Source organism: Monodon monoceros, unplaced genomic scaffold (assembly GCF_005190385.1).
Source record: "Monodon monoceros isolate NGI ecotype Baffin Bay Population unplaced genomic scaffold, NGI_Narwhal_1 Super_Scaffold_1, whole genome shotgun sequence".
NCBI classification, from domain to species: domain Eukaryota; kingdom Metazoa; phylum Chordata; class Mammalia; order Artiodactyla; family Monodontidae; genus Monodon; species Monodon monoceros.
Genome location: NW_021703765.1, coordinates 79,554,745 through 79,569,882, shown reverse-complemented (window position 1 = coordinate 79,569,882; position 15,138 = coordinate 79,554,745). Strand labels below are relative to the sequence as shown.

The 15,138-nt window shown below is 45.8% G+C and overlaps 1 protein-coding gene across 1 annotated transcript in view; it reads right to left on the bottom strand.

The window, feature by feature from the left end:
- The window catches only part of WDR66 (WD repeat domain 66), a 73,084-nt gene extending 59,302 nt beyond the window's left edge, over positions 1-13,782 (bottom strand). The window contains exons 1-4 of the mRNA XM_029218414.1: positions 13,141-13,782; positions 12,080-12,493; positions 6,530-6,670; positions 4,046-4,155 (exon numbers count right to left, since the gene is read on the bottom strand). Of these exons, the coding sequence (XP_029074247.1) occupies positions 4,046-4,155; positions 6,530-6,670; positions 12,080-12,493; positions 13,141-13,530 (1,055 nt within the window). The 5' untranslated portion in view covers positions 13,531-13,782. The remainder of the gene's footprint in view (positions 1-4,045; positions 4,156-6,529; positions 6,671-12,079; positions 12,494-13,140) is intronic.
- Positions 13,783-15,138: the final 1,356 nt, after the last annotated feature.

Below are 15,138 nucleotides of genomic sequence, written 5' to 3'. Positions count from 1 at the left end.
GAGAGAGAGAGAGAGAGAGAGAGAGAGAGAGAGAGAGAGAGAGAGAGTGTGTGTGTGTGTGTGTGTGTGTGTGTGTGTGTATAGAAAAAAGTCTGGAGGAATGAACTCCAAACTACAATGGTGACTCTGGATATAGGTTTGGGTGAAGGGGGACTTACTTTTTTTTTTTCTTACACATCTGTATTGTGTCACTGGCAAGACTTTAGAACTGTAAGATGCAGAAAAAGCCTTAACACACGCAAAATTTAATTAGATGATATCTGAATACCTGAGAGAGCCAAAGAAATGCAAGAAATAGCTGGAGCAATGATGGAAGTAAGCTGTGATGTGGTGGGGGTCCCTGACTTCCACTGGAAGAGTGGGTGGTAGGAAGACTTAATCCCGGAATGCGGGCTATGCAGACCCCCCGTTGCTTTTTCATTATGGAGACCTTGTTACAGCGAATATACACAGGCCTCAGTATGTCACACAAGCCTCAGTATGTCACATCGGTGTCCCAATTGGCTGGAACCAAGTCTGTGCCCTAGCTGAGGACCTGTCTGGTTCTCTGTCACTTGAGATATTTTATCCCACTGAGACGTGGCCCCAAAAATTGCCTTGGGAAGGGAGTCCTAAAGTTGTTGGGAATGACATAATGACGTTCTTTGTGGGAAGGTGTATCTCATCCCCAGGGATATTTAGAATTAAATGCAGAGAAGATAAGTCAGTTGGACCTGTACTCTTAACATATTTGTGATAAGAGAATTTGTTACTTTTTTTAAAGAATGCGTCATGTTTAACAGAATTTAACATATTAGAGTCTCTAACAGATTAATTTGTGATTCTAATTGAAAGTCTGTAGTTGATTTAGGCTTGTGATTTTAAATTCAAATTGTATTAGGTTTATAAACAATACGTGAACACTTAAGAGAACTTAGGACTTGCCATATTTATGTCTAATTTATTAGATTTACAAGAATTACTTAAGTACTGGTGAAGGATTTATTTGTTAATCAGACTACTGAAGAACTTAAAGATGAAACTGAATATACTCAATTTCTAAATGCAGTTAAAATATTTAAAAGGAGTTAATAAAATTTGTGAGACCAAACATTAATCAAAGCCCCCTTATAGGCAATTGCAAAAATACGCTAGATTTACAGAGTAAGATTTAAGTTGAACTAATATCTCAAGGAAGAAGTACCATTTATCACTTTAATAAGGTGAATATTAATTCTAAAACCAGAGAATCCCTTCTGGGTTCCCAGAGTCATCATTTGCAATATCATAAAACTCATACGGACATATCATTTTAATTGTTAACCACAGATACACTTCACTTTGTAATTTTAAAAAATGACTGCCAGAGTCACCTCCGGTCTAGTGGGGGAGACAGCTCTATAAACAAGAAAAAAGCAAAGGATAAACACTGTTTGAATGGAGGCCAGCTCTGCCTGGGGCAGGGGAGCTGTCAGCAAAGGCTTGAGAGAAGAGAGGCACCAGAGGGGCCCATCCTTCCTGCCTCAGGACTTCCTGATGCAGGAGATGACTTTCCCTCGTGTGTGTCAGGTGGATGTGCCATTTCTTGCAGCTGAAAAGCATGTAATCACTAGAGATGACCGCTAGGCAAGCAGACGGGAATTTGATTTCGTGGGGGAAGTGTTTGCATGGCTAGGATGTGAGCGTGTACTCCCTGTAACAAGGGCTGAGCTGACAACGGGCAGCAGGGGAGCCCGTTAGGATTTTGCGCATGGGAAAAGATCATGCTCAAAATGTTGTAAAGAAAAACCATATGATGATATATGATGATGGCCATACATGTGTGTTTTTTTTTTTGGCCTCGAGGCAGGCAGGATCTTAGTTCCCTGACCAGGGATCGAACCCGTGGCCCCTGCAGTGGAAGCACGGAGTCTTAACTACTGGACCACCAGGGAAGTCCCCTTACACATGTGCACTTAAAACAACATCAGGGGGCTTCCCTGGTGGCGCAGTGGTTGGGAGTCCACCTGCCAATGCAGGGGATGCGGGTTCATGCCCCGGTCCGTGAGGATCCCGCGTGCCGTGGAGCGGCTGGGCCCGTGAGCCATGGCCGCTGAGCCTGTGCGTCCGGAGCCTGTGCTCCACAACAGGAGAGGCCACAACAGTGAGAGGCCTGCGTACCGCAAAAAAAAAAAAAAAAAAATCAACAGATGAATGGATAAACAAAATGTGTTATATCCATGCAATGGAATCTTAAACAGCTAAAAAAAGGAATGGAGTACTGATTCATGCTACAACATGGAAGAATTTTGAAAATATTATAAGTAAAAGAAGCCAGACACAAAAGCCACATATTGTATGATTCCATGGACATGAGATGTCCAGAATAGGCAAATCTTTACAGCTAGAAAGTAGATTAGAGGTTGAGGGGAGGGGAGAATGAGGACTTCATTAGTTCAGATCTTCTGATTGGGTGCTGCGAGTGTTCTGGAAATAGTGGTGACGGCTGCACAACACTGTGAATGTCATCAATGCCAGTGAATTGTATATACACTTAAAAGTGGTTCAGTGTCACGGAGGCTGGGTTGAAGAGCGAAACTGCAGTGGGGGAGATCGGTCAGGAGGCTACTGCAATGGCCCAAGCAGGAGAGGGTGGGCAGAGGCGGTGGATGTGGGTTCAGAAGTTATTTGGAGGTGGAGGCGCAGGACTTTTGGACATTTTAGCAGGAGATGCCCACGGGACATGCAGGTGGACTGTCCTCCAGCAGTCCTCTCAACGGCTGTTGAGAGTAAGATGAGTAAGATGGCGCAGTTTCAAACCCTGGCTCTGCTCCTGCCTGACTGGAGAACATCACCAACAGCGTCCTCACGCCCTGAGGCCACAGCTAAGGAATGGCCAGAGGAGGATGAGGCTGAAAAGAGTCTGAGAGGGAACAGACAGCAAGCAGGATGAGGACCAGGGGACATGGTGTCAGAGGGGCCAGGGGAAATGATTAGGTAATATGGCCCTATGGAGGCCACCGGTCACCTGGGAGAGAGCAGTTCCTATGTCACAGAACATTCAACATAACTTCTTCCTAAACTTCTTCTCCATCTGGACTCGTCCACCCCCCACCTCCCCCCATCCCACCCCCCTACACACCCAACCAAGGCCTTACAATCTTGTCAGTGAATCTAGCACTACTCTCTGCCTCTAGGACCAGGAATTATGAAAGGACACACATCTGTGAGCATCTCTCCTGGGCCAGGTGCTGTGCTCTGGATCTTCCTAACAATCCCGTAGGGTAAGTAGAGTAGATCAAATGGCGCCCCCTCGAAATTCATTCCACCCAGAACCTCAGAAGCGAGCTTATACAGAAAGAGAGTCTCTGCGGATGTAATTAGTTAAGATGAGGTCATACTGGTTAGGGTGGACCCTAAACCCAATGACTGGAGTCCTTATAAAAGAGAAGACCTTACAGAGAGACACAGAGGGGGAAACGCCACATGAAGATGGAAGCAGAGGCTGGAGTGACGTGTCTACAGGTCAAGGACCACCAAGGATGCCAGCAACCACCCAAAGGAGGAGGGGAGCATGGGACAGATTCTCTCTCAGGGCCCCAGGAGCTCCCTGCAGACTCCCCAATTTCAGACATTTGGCCTCATGAACAGTGAGAAAATAAATTTCTGTGATTTTAAGCCACCCAGATTGGGGTAATTTCTTACAGAGCCCGGGGAAATGAAGACAGTAAGTACGATTAGTCTTTTTTTTTTTTTTTGGCAGATGGTGAAAGTCACATAATTTCTCTGGGTCTCCCAGCTGGGTGAGTGTGAGTTAGCCTCCCTCAGCCCAGTCTGCCTGGGGGCCACCGACAAACCAAGTTTCTGGGCTTAGAGAGCCAAGAATCACCCATGGGAAATTCACCAAAGTAATGTCATCCCAACAGACCTTGAGGCAATAAGACAACCTCCCCTGAGAACCTCGCCCCTCGCCCTGCCTCCCAGCACCAGCTTCTGTATCCCTGGACCGGCATGACTCCTTTTTTTGCGGGTCACGGTGGCAGACACTGTACAAAAACGCGGGGGGAAGTGGCTGCGACATGCCTACCCCGTGAAGCAGTCCCATATGATTATCAGGCAGTCGGGCCCTTTGTCAGCCGTGGCGACCCAGCGCCTGTCTTCACTGATGCAGAGGCAGGAGATGACGTTGGGGTGGCCCTGCAGACGTGGAGAGAAGTCGCTCTGAGACAGGGGTTGTGGGGGGCCCAGCCCTGGCACCAGCAGGAAAGGCGGGGCCCAGGAGGCACACCTGAGCTCCCTTTCCAGATGCCGCTGGCTGAAAATCCTACTCCCACCCGCCTTCCCTGGTGTTTCTCTACAGCCGGAGGTTTTCAAACTTCCCCTCAAAACACTCTCAGGGTAAGCTGCACTCCCTGCAAGAACAGTGGCTTCCTAGGGGTCGAGGCGTATACCCAACTCTGAACCCACGTTGAGAATACATGTCTAGGTCACCCCACCTCCAGCCCCCTCGAACCTCTCTACCAGCCTCATCTCCCCCAAAACTGCTCACTCAGGTCACTGAGCAGCTCTGGAACCAAAGCCTCCTCACGGGCCTCTGCTTTCACTCATATCCTCCTACGATCTTCCCCACACAACAGAGGAATCTTCCGGAAACACAAACAAGATGGCAGCCGGGAAACAACCCCTGTTTCCCTCCTTCCGTGTCACCCCTCGGTCACTCTGGCCTCTCTATGGGCCTCACGCACGAGGCCTGAAAACTCGGAGCTCTGTCTGTCTGGGATGCTGTTCCCCGGCAAAACGGCCCCGGGCTAGCTCATGCTCAGCCTTCACGTCTTGGCACAAACAGCACTTTTTTATTCCCTGCCCACCCAATCCAGAGGAATCTCCTCTCACCCTGATTCTTCCCTCTTAGAGCATTTTCACGTTTCCTTTCGAGCAACTGTTAAAATCTTTAGGTATATGCTTCTATGCTCACTTGTTTAACGACTGTCTCTCCATGAGGGGGGACTAGATCTATTTTGTTCATGACTACAGAGCCATCACCTGAAACATAGTGGTTATGATAAATACACGTGGGATGAATGAATGAACGAACGAATGGCCAAGGCCACTCCCAGCCATCCAACTCTGCGGAGGCTAGACGCCTCCCTACTTCTCAGCCCCTCTGCCCTGCCCGCCCCCCTGACTCTGAGCCTGCCCACCACACTGTGCTTTCTCCCCCTGCTGCTACCTCTGTGCTCAGTGCTACACATTCAACTAAGCTCTGAGAAGGTCTGCTTGCTGACTGTGTGTGTATTTCAGGACTTCTAGAAAGCAAATTCCTTAAGTTACACCCACGTGTCTTGGATCCCTGGCACGATGCTGAATACTGGCTGAGCTCTTGGAAAATACTTTGTGAAGTTTCTGATCTAGGCATTGACTAAGGAAGGTCCTTATATGTCAACTGAAAAGGGTAACACGGAACTGTTTACCGGGTTAACTAGTGGAAAGTCGGACACCAGGAAAACGTGACATTTGGACAGGTAAATGATGAAAAAGGGGTCAAAAATATCCGGAACAGAGGAGGCAGAGCGGTGAGGGGAAGGCAGGCATGTGGGGCATTCGGGGAGGCACAGAGCAGGGTGTAAATAAAGCCAAGTGCTGGAGGGAGGAGACAGGAGGAAAGACTGACCTACTTAATGCTTTGAAGTCAGGAGACCTGGATGTAAGACCTGGCTTCAGCATCTGCTAGCACAGCCTTGGGCAAGTCAGCTAAATCCCTCTGAGCCTCAGTTTCCTCTCCTGTGAAATGGGAATATTAACACTCATTTCTCAGCAGGAGTAGGAGGATCAAAGCCCTTTGAGCCCTGGAAAGGAGTCTGAGTGTTAATTAGGTTCGAATCCCTGCCCTTTGCATCTCACCATAGTCCTGTGGAGACAACATGGTCTCTCCTGACCACATTTTTACAGAAATGTAAAAAATACAGATGCTTTAGATTTTAGTTACTATAATATTAAAGTCAACTACTATTCTGATTAGAATCAGAAAGAAAACGCACAATAAAATGTGTTCCTAAAAAAAAATTTGCTATGGTTCAGAAGAGAAGAGGGAAAATGTGTATGAGATGGAATGAAGTTGACCCCTGAAATAAAAACCAAAGTGCTGGACTTCCCTGGTGGCACAGTGGTTAAGAATCCACCTGCCAATGCAGGGGACACTGGTTCGAGCCCTGGTCCGGGAAGATCCCACATGCCGCGGAGCAACTAAGCCCGTGCGCCACAACTGCTGAGCCTGTGCTCTAGAGCCCACGAGCCACAACTACTGGGCCCGCATGCCACAACTACTGAAGCCTGCGCACCTAGAGCCCGTGCTCCGCAGCAAGAGAAGCCACCGCAATGAGAAGCCTGCGCACCACAACAAAAAGTAGCCCCTGCTCGCCGTAACTAGAGAAAGCCTGCACACAGCAACAAAGACCCAACGCAGCCAAAAATAAATTAATTAATTAATTAAAAAGCAACAACAATAACAACCAAAGTGCTGTATTCAGGTTAAAAACAACCTCTTTCACTTGAAGTAAGAAAACCTGCAAACCTGAAGATGGTGCTGGTTATTCTTGAAGACATTGTAGATGACCGCAGTGTGAGCACTGGCATACAGAAGAACTCTCTGGTTTTCATCTTGAATGTAGTAAACAGGAAGGGAACTGTTCCATCCGAATGACCAGGTCATGGCCTGGAAGACAAAGGTAAAACCGGGAAGACACTACGGTGCACGAACCCAGAGCTGTGACACCGGGTACTCCCTGCCTGAGTCCTGGAGGAGAAGGATTCACATCACCAGCCAATGAAGAGACATCACCTTGAGAAGTCCTCAAGAGCACGCTACACCGTGGATGACGCCTGAAAACGTGATGCTACGTGAAAGGAGCCAGATGCAAAGGACCACATACTGTGTGACCCCATCCACATAAAACGTCCAGAACAGGCAGATCCCTAGAGACAGAAAGCAGATGAGTGGTTGCCAGGGGGTGAGGGGAGCGGGAATGGGGAGCGACCGCTTACTGCGTATGGGTTTCTTTCTGGGGCGACGGAAACGTTCTGAGAACAGGCTACAAACCAATCAACTGTACACTGGAAAAGGGAAATTTTCAGACATAGAAAACAAACTTATGGTTACAAAAGGGGGAAGGGGGGTGGGAGGGATAAATTAGGAGTTGGGGATTAACAGATACACACTACTATGTATAAAATAGGTAACCAACAAGGACCTACTGTATAGCACAGATACTCAATATCTTGTAATAACCTATAAGGGAAAAGAATCTGAAAAAGAATATATATATATACGTATACATATGAATCACTTTGCTGTACCCCTGAAACTAACACAACATTGTAAATCAACTATATTTCAACAAAAATAAATTTTAAAAACTCTTTTTAATTTTAAAGGGTAAACTTTACAAGGATGTGGAGAAACTGGGACCCTTGTGCGTTACTGGTGGGAGTGTGAAATGGTGCAGCTGCTGTGGAAAACAGTATGGAGGTTCCTCAAAAAACTGAAAATACAATTACCATATACTCCAGCAATTACACTTCTGGGTATCTACCCCAAAGAACAGGAAACAGGGTCTCAAAGAGATATGTGTACACCCGTGTCCATAGCAGCATATTTCACAGTAACCAAAAGGTGGAAAAGAAGCCAGTGTCCATCAACAGATGAATGGATAAACAAAAGGTGAGTATTATTTAGCCTCCAAAGGGATGGAGATTCTGACACATGCTCCGACATGGACGGACCTTGAGGATATTATATAAGTAAAATACACCAGTCACAAAAAGACAAATATGAACTGAATGGTTCCACTTATATGAGGTCCCTAGAGTAGTCAAATTCATAGAGACAGAAAGTAGAAGGGCAGTTAGCCAGGGACCGGGGTGGGGTTGGGGAGCTGGTGTTTGTGGGTACAGTGTGTGTTTCACAAGATGAAGAGGGTTATGGGGATGGGTGATGATGGTGGCTACACAACCATGTGAATGTGTTTAATACCATTGAGCTTTTACACATAAAAATGGTTAAGGTGGTAAATTTTATGTTATGTGCCTTTTACCACAATCTTTTAAGAAAAAGTTAAGAGGATGGATTTTATGGATGGGAATTCTACCTTGATATAAAAAGAAAAGAAAAGCTACGTGGTGCTTACACAGGCGTGTTTACTGTGTAAGAATTCAATGAGTTCTACACTTGCGTGTGCGCTTTCTGTTTATACGTTATATTTCAATAAAGACGTTTCCTTCAAAAGAAGAAAGTCTTCAACAGTAAATAGAAACAACTTCCTATTCATCTTCTCCCCAGGACCTAGACCCAGCTCAGTACCAGACACACAGTGAGCACTTAATGTCGTGAAATTCAATTTACTGAATGAGAGTACGTAGAATGGACAAGTTATAATAAAGTCACTAAGTAACTTCATAAGAAAGGCAATTATTCAGCCTGGGTATTTGTTCCTTATACACGATTTTCCCTGGAAGGATAAAGTATAAAAGAGACAAAATTCCCTCAGGAGGATTAAAAATTCCACACTGCCAGGAACAAGTCCAAAATAAAAATTTCATGAAATGAAAAATAATAGGTACTATCCAACTACTGCTTCCAATTCAATAGCAGTTTGTTTATGTATATTTTTGTATTCAACGTCTCTTACAAAAATTACGGATAAACTGTGGTACGTTCATACAATGGAATATTATTCAGCAATAAAAAGAAATGAGCTTGCAAGCCATGAAAAGATGTGGAGGAACCTTAAATGCATGTTGCTAAGTGAAAGAAGCCAGCCTGAAAAGGCCACAAACTGTATGATTCCAACTACATGACACTGTGGAAAAGGCAAAACTATGGAGACAATAAAAATCAATGGTTGTCAGGGGCTTGTGGGGGGGGGGGATAAGGGGGAGGGAGAGATGAACAGGTAGGGCACAGGACATTTTTAGGGCAGTGAAACTACTCTGTATCAAACAACAATGGTAGATACATGTCATTATGCATTTGTCAAAGACCAGAGAAGGTACATCACAGAGTGAACCCTAAGGTAAACTATGGACTTTAGGTAATTCTAATTCATCCATATTGGCTCATCAATTGCGACAAATGTACTGCACTAATGCAAGATGGTAATAATAGAGGAGACGAGGGGGGAAGGAGGCACAAGGGAGTATGTGGGAATTCTGTGTTTTTCATTCCATTTTTCTATAAACCTAAAACTGCCCCCAAATAATAAAGTCTATTTAAAAAATTAACCAAGGCTGATGTGGTAGAGTATTTAAAGTGATGGCTAAGTGGTTAGTTACCAAAAATCAGTGGGTTATATTGGAGCATAGAAATGAAATCTGGTGATGGGATTTCCCTGGCGGTCCAATGGTTAAGACTCCGAGCTGCCACTGCAGGGGGCACGGGTTCCATCCCTGGTCGGGGAACTAAGATCCTGCGTGCCTCACGGCCGAAAGAAAAAAAAAATAAAGAAATGAAATCTGGTGAGTTTCCTTTCTGATCTTTGAATGATACTTAAGGTTAAATTGATGTACCGTGTATTTCTCCCAAGACAGAGTGGGCAACGTGGCCAATTTCTCTCTCCTACACCCTTCATTCCCCATTCTCTCCTGATTCCATCTGCTCATTCGCTGTAATTTATATTTATATTTAGGTCTTTTATTGTGTGGGTGTGAGTGGTAGAATCACGGAATCATAATTGCCTCAAGCTGCAACTTCTAGGAACGGAACTATTTCATATCTGGCTGGTTCTTAAGAGCCAATTTCTTCAAGTGAGATGGTTCTTTTGGAAACCTGTTAATTCTAAAAGGCCTTATAGTCGTCCTAGAAATTTGTTTTGAGATTTAACAGATTAGTTATAAAAAGAAAACACTCTTAACTAGACTCCTGTCTCCAGGTAAACCTCTTTCAAGGTCAAAACTAGGCTGATCTCACTCAGTAGTAACAGAACTTCCTTGCTTGAGCAGCCCTCACGTTAACCGAAATCACACAGTACTAACGCTCATCGCATTTTGCACTAGTTTTAACACTCATGGCGAATGATGACGGAGACAGCCACCTCTTACATCAATCTTCTTCTAAAACATGGTCATCTGGAAAACAAAACTTTATTGTCAAAATCAGATTTCACTGTATTTGATAGTTATATGATTCCTTCTCATAAACACATGATACCTTGTTACTTGGCTGGAGATGGTATTCATGGTTAGGTCTATTTACCATGAGCACTGCGAGTTATTACAGGCCTTTGGGATAAGCTGGGGGAGCCCAAAGGAAAAGGAGGATGCTGCGAGCACAGAGATGGAGAGGCACACACTTACTGAAGCACCTTTGGTGAGAGCAAGAAATTAGAAACAGCATAAATGGCCATCAATAAGGAAACAGCCGAATCTAAAATGAGGAAGTGGACATACATGCACTGATACCAAAAATCCTCTAAGACATGTTAAGTGCAAAAACGTTCATGCAGAAATGCAGAATATCTCACTGCAAAAACAAACAACTAAAAACACAGATCGTGTGCGTGTGTGCACACAGATACGTGTTTATATATGTACCAACAAAGGTCTGGAGAGATAGTTATACCAAACTGCAACAGTAGTCACCTCAGGAAAATGGGATTGGGATGGGAGTGTGTTCGAGAGGAGGAATCTTTGCCTTTGTATATTTTTTTTATAAAGAGCACTAATTCATTTTAACAAAAAGAAGAAACAATAAAGGTGAAAGGAAAGGAAAAAGAAAGACGGCACACCCAAAGAGCTAAGCAAACCCGCAAAGAGAGAAGGCCTAGGAAAATTTGGTTCTGCGGTGAGTCCAAGGCTAACAGGGGGCCCAGACCTGTGTAGTGGCTTTTGTCAAGTCCAGGTAGCTGGGGCCTGGATAAAAAGATCGCTTGCTCTAATTAGTGACGTTACTTGATTTCTGGTTAGTTGGCTAAACAAGACAAATGTCTTCATGGGCTCTAAAACTCAATTATTCTTGGGACTTCCGTGGCAGTCCAGTGATTAGGACTCTGAGCTTCCACTGCAGAGGGCAAGGGTTCAATTTCTGACTGGGGAACTAAGATCCAACATGCCGCTCAGTGTGGCCAAATAAATAAATAAACTCAATTATTCTTTCTTTCAGACTGAGCAATTGCAAGCTTGAACCTTTAACTCCATTGCTCAAAGTCAGCCAAATCTACAGAAAGGAGGCTGTCAGTTCTCTGCACTTCCCCCTCGGCATCCTTCCGTCACCACCACCAGCACAACCGTCACCACCATCACCTAGTTGTTAACACTTGTCAAGTGCTCACTCTGTGTTAGGAACTGCATTAAGTACACAGTCCATCACTTACAAATCTTCCAAAGGCATGAATCTACAGTGGGGGGAGAAAAAAAGATGAATCCTAGGAAACAATTTTCAGAAAGTAGCAGATGGAGGAAGAAAGAAGGAGAAGGGAAAAAAAAAACCTCCTCTTCTTTCTCTTGGCAAATGATAATATTTTTACCCTCGCAGATGGCGCCTCCCTGGAACACTGTCAGCGGCAGCAAAGGCAGACTCCTTTGGACTGCCTGGTGCTTTTCCCGGTGGCTTTCACTTTTTCCAGACCTTTGACTTACTGATCTATCTTGGGATGGATAGTTTTAGGAACCTGTGGTGGTTTTAGGAGCTGGTAAAGGGATCAAGCCAGTTACAGCAGAAGAGGCGAGGAGAGGAGGGAAAGGCAAGGAATTGGTGGTACGGAGGAGGAGTATCATGATGTGGGAGAGAGAGAGGGAAAGGGAGGGAGAGAGACGGAGCGAGAAGAGAGGGGAAAGGGGAGAGGTCGATTCTGAGTCTCCCCCAAGAAAACAGCGTCCTATACAACGGACAAACCACGTGTGGAATTTCCTGCCTGCAGAGCAACGCTGCTGAACCCAGATGCAGCGTTCCTGTCCACATACTGTCACACATGTCCAGCCACAGCTCCAAACTGAACTTTACAAAGACACAGGTCTGTGATTAGCTTAAAAAGGAGCTTTCTGGTGGTATTTTTTTCCATATGCATAAAATTCCCCTATTTCACAATACTCTCAAAACACTGGGGGAAATTTAGAAGCATGTTGCACTTACCAAGGGATACACGTTGGCACCGTCATCCTTTTGGAACAAAATGTCCTCGGTGGCAGTGGAGACCAGTGACACCTTAGGGATGCTTGCTTTGGGCTGGAATTCTTTTTCTTTTTTCTCATTTACGTATAATACTCTTTTTTCTTTTCTCCCTTCTCTCTTTTCTGGCTCCAAGTCTCCCCTTTCTGGTTCCAAGTGTCTCCTTTCTTGTCCCAATTCATCTTGGGGCCTCTGGTCGGTTCTCTCTGCAAGCTCGCCCGAAGGCTGCTTTTCAGGGGAACTGAGCTGTTGTTCCGCAGAAGTGGTTAGATCCAAATCAAGAAACTCTAATTGTGAGGCCATGCTTCTTGGAAGTTCGAGTGTTTCCAAAAGCTCTGATTGTAATGAATGCTTTGACTCTCTACCACTATAGGTTTTCTTAAAAAAGAAATAGAAAGGAGATTGTGATTCCAAATACAGTACACGCTGCTACGTGCCCTCATTTAGTTTCCTTTCTCTTCCTAATCAGCCAGTCTTAGTGTTAGCCTCACGTCGGAATTATGAAGCACTTTTTAAAAAGAGCCTGGGACATTCTGTACTCAAAGAATCGTGGGTGTGTCAGGTTTATCCTTGGCCTACTAGCAGACCCATAACAGCAAAATTATTCTTCTAAGTGGCACTGGTGGCCTCCAAAACCACCACAGAGCCACAGAGAGTCACTTCTCCTTGGACCAGAGGTGATTTCTACAGGCTGTTTAGACAAGCACACTCCAGCTAAGCCCTGTCCTTTAAGTCAGCCCTGGTACACACCTCCTGCAGGAAGCATTCCCTGATCATCCTCCAAGCTGGGTCAAGTCGGCCTTTATATAGATACATATCTCCTAGGTACCTCTCAATCACTGCACTTAGTTTTATAATGTTTGCCTCCCTACATACTCTAGAGCTCCTTAAGAGAATGGATTGTGTCTTACTTGGTTTTATATCCGCAGAGCCTGGCAGGTAAGTGGGTAACAAGCATTCAATTAATGATTAGGAATGAATGAATGAACAAACGAATGATTGAATGAATGAAAATTCCTACTTACTGGGAGTGTTCCTGACAAGACTGATTGGGAATCAGTTGGTGTAAGTCTCTCCAAACTGATCATGGACTTGGTGATTTCTTGGGGCTTCACTGTGGTTTCTTCCTGTGCTCCTGCTGCCTCCTCCTTCCCAAATTCTTCCCCCTCTTCCTTCCCCTCCGCTTCCTCCCCCTCCGCTTCCCCCTCCTCCTGAGACCCTCTCCACGCTAATGTGTTATCTTCTTTTAACTCCTGTTGCATATTTTCTAGCCCTTCATCATCTGGATATTTTTCTTCTTCTTCTTCTCCTTCTTCCATTTCTATTTCTCCATATTCTTCTGTTTCTTGCAGTGGGTTTTCCTCTGCATCTGACATTCTTCTCTTTGGAGATGTCTCTAGAGAAATTTTGAGCATAAAAGTCAGCAGGGCCCTCTGTTTTCCATTTTGATTTCCTGGTCCACAAACCCATCAATGAAATGTGCAATACCAGCTCTGTTCCTTTCCATGGGAATAAAAAGAATGCCATACTCCTGGGAAAGCCTGTCTCAAATCTTTAAAAATATTGATCCCGGGCCTCATCTTTCTGAGGATAATTTTAGAGCTCTCTAACTCAGTGTATATATATTCATATTCCCACAGGCAGCAAAATGATAACCCAGGCATTAGCAACAGTTCTAATAATACGAATAGGGGAAGAAGCAGGTACCTTAGCGGTTAAAAGTGTTGGCTTTCCAGTCAGCCTCTCCTGGCATTGAATCCCAGTTCCACCACTCAGGTGCTCTGTGACCTTGGGCAAGTCACTTTACCCCTCGGAGTCTAAATCTGCTCACAGGCAAAATTAAAATGATAACCCTAAATTCTGGGGGTGTTGTGAAGATTAGATGAAATGACGCATGTAAAATGCTCCAGTTGCAGCACAGACTGCTTGAGAAATGGTAGCAGTCTAGAAACTTAAAAAGCCTAACATGTTCTCTCGTTTATTTCTTACAGCAAACTTAAGAGTCTGAAGCTCTGAGAGGTGAAGTGACTTATTCAAGATCATACAGCGAGTAAGAAGCAGACCTCTCAATGTTCAGTTCCGCCATCTGAAAAATTGCTAAGATTTCAAGTCTAGGGCCCTTAGTACAGAGCCTCTTCCGACTGCCAAACTTTGCCAAATTCCTCATGGGGGGTGCGGGGAGCAGGTGTGTGCGTCTGTGGGGGCACAAAGCCCAGGCGTGGCCCCTTCCTCCAGCTCAGGTCTGCCTGGAGCTGCCCCAGGCCGAGCCCAGGGGGGGTGAGCGCCCCCCCCAAGAGGCACCAGGCCCCTCCTTGCCGGGGCCCCCGCCCCTGACTCACAGAGCGCGCCCACCCTGGTCCTCAAAGGCCGGGGTCTTCCCGCCGCGTGAACCCCTCGTCCACCTCCCGGCCTCCAGCTGCCGCCGCTTTCTCCTCCAAGGGCTCCCTAGTTACGGTCGCCACCCAAGCCCCGTCTCCATGGTAATCGCTGCCGCCTGCAGGCGACGGGCCGTAAAGCAAGAAGGCTGGACAGCGGTCACGTGCCCAGAAAGCGGCGGGAGCGGGAGCGGGGAGCTGGTCGAGCTCGCCCCCTGCCGCCGCGACTTGGGAGGTGAAATTGGCTTTCCTCTCACCTCTCTCCTCCCCTCCCACTCTCCCCCATGTTTTCCCTTGGTGCCATCCCATGAGAAGCTGCAGCGGCCAATCCTAGCAACTCTTGACTTTCTGAAGACTTGACAAAGTTATGTGAAGAAGTACGAACGGTTTGATAAAATTCTCTTTGTCAAAAGCAAACTAAATTTCCCGGTCTCATTGGTGCAGCACACAGCTGTCCTCCCCACCTCCTCGCCCGGGCACTAGATGTTGTACAGAAAACTTTAGCCAGCTGGGATTAAATGTTTCATAGGTTACGTTACCTTATCACATAACGTTTCTGCCAAACCAGTTTGTTAAATCTATTAGGATGATTCCACCTCCAAGTGTCTCTCCACTAGAACCTCACAAAAGGCAGCCCACCTGCGTGGC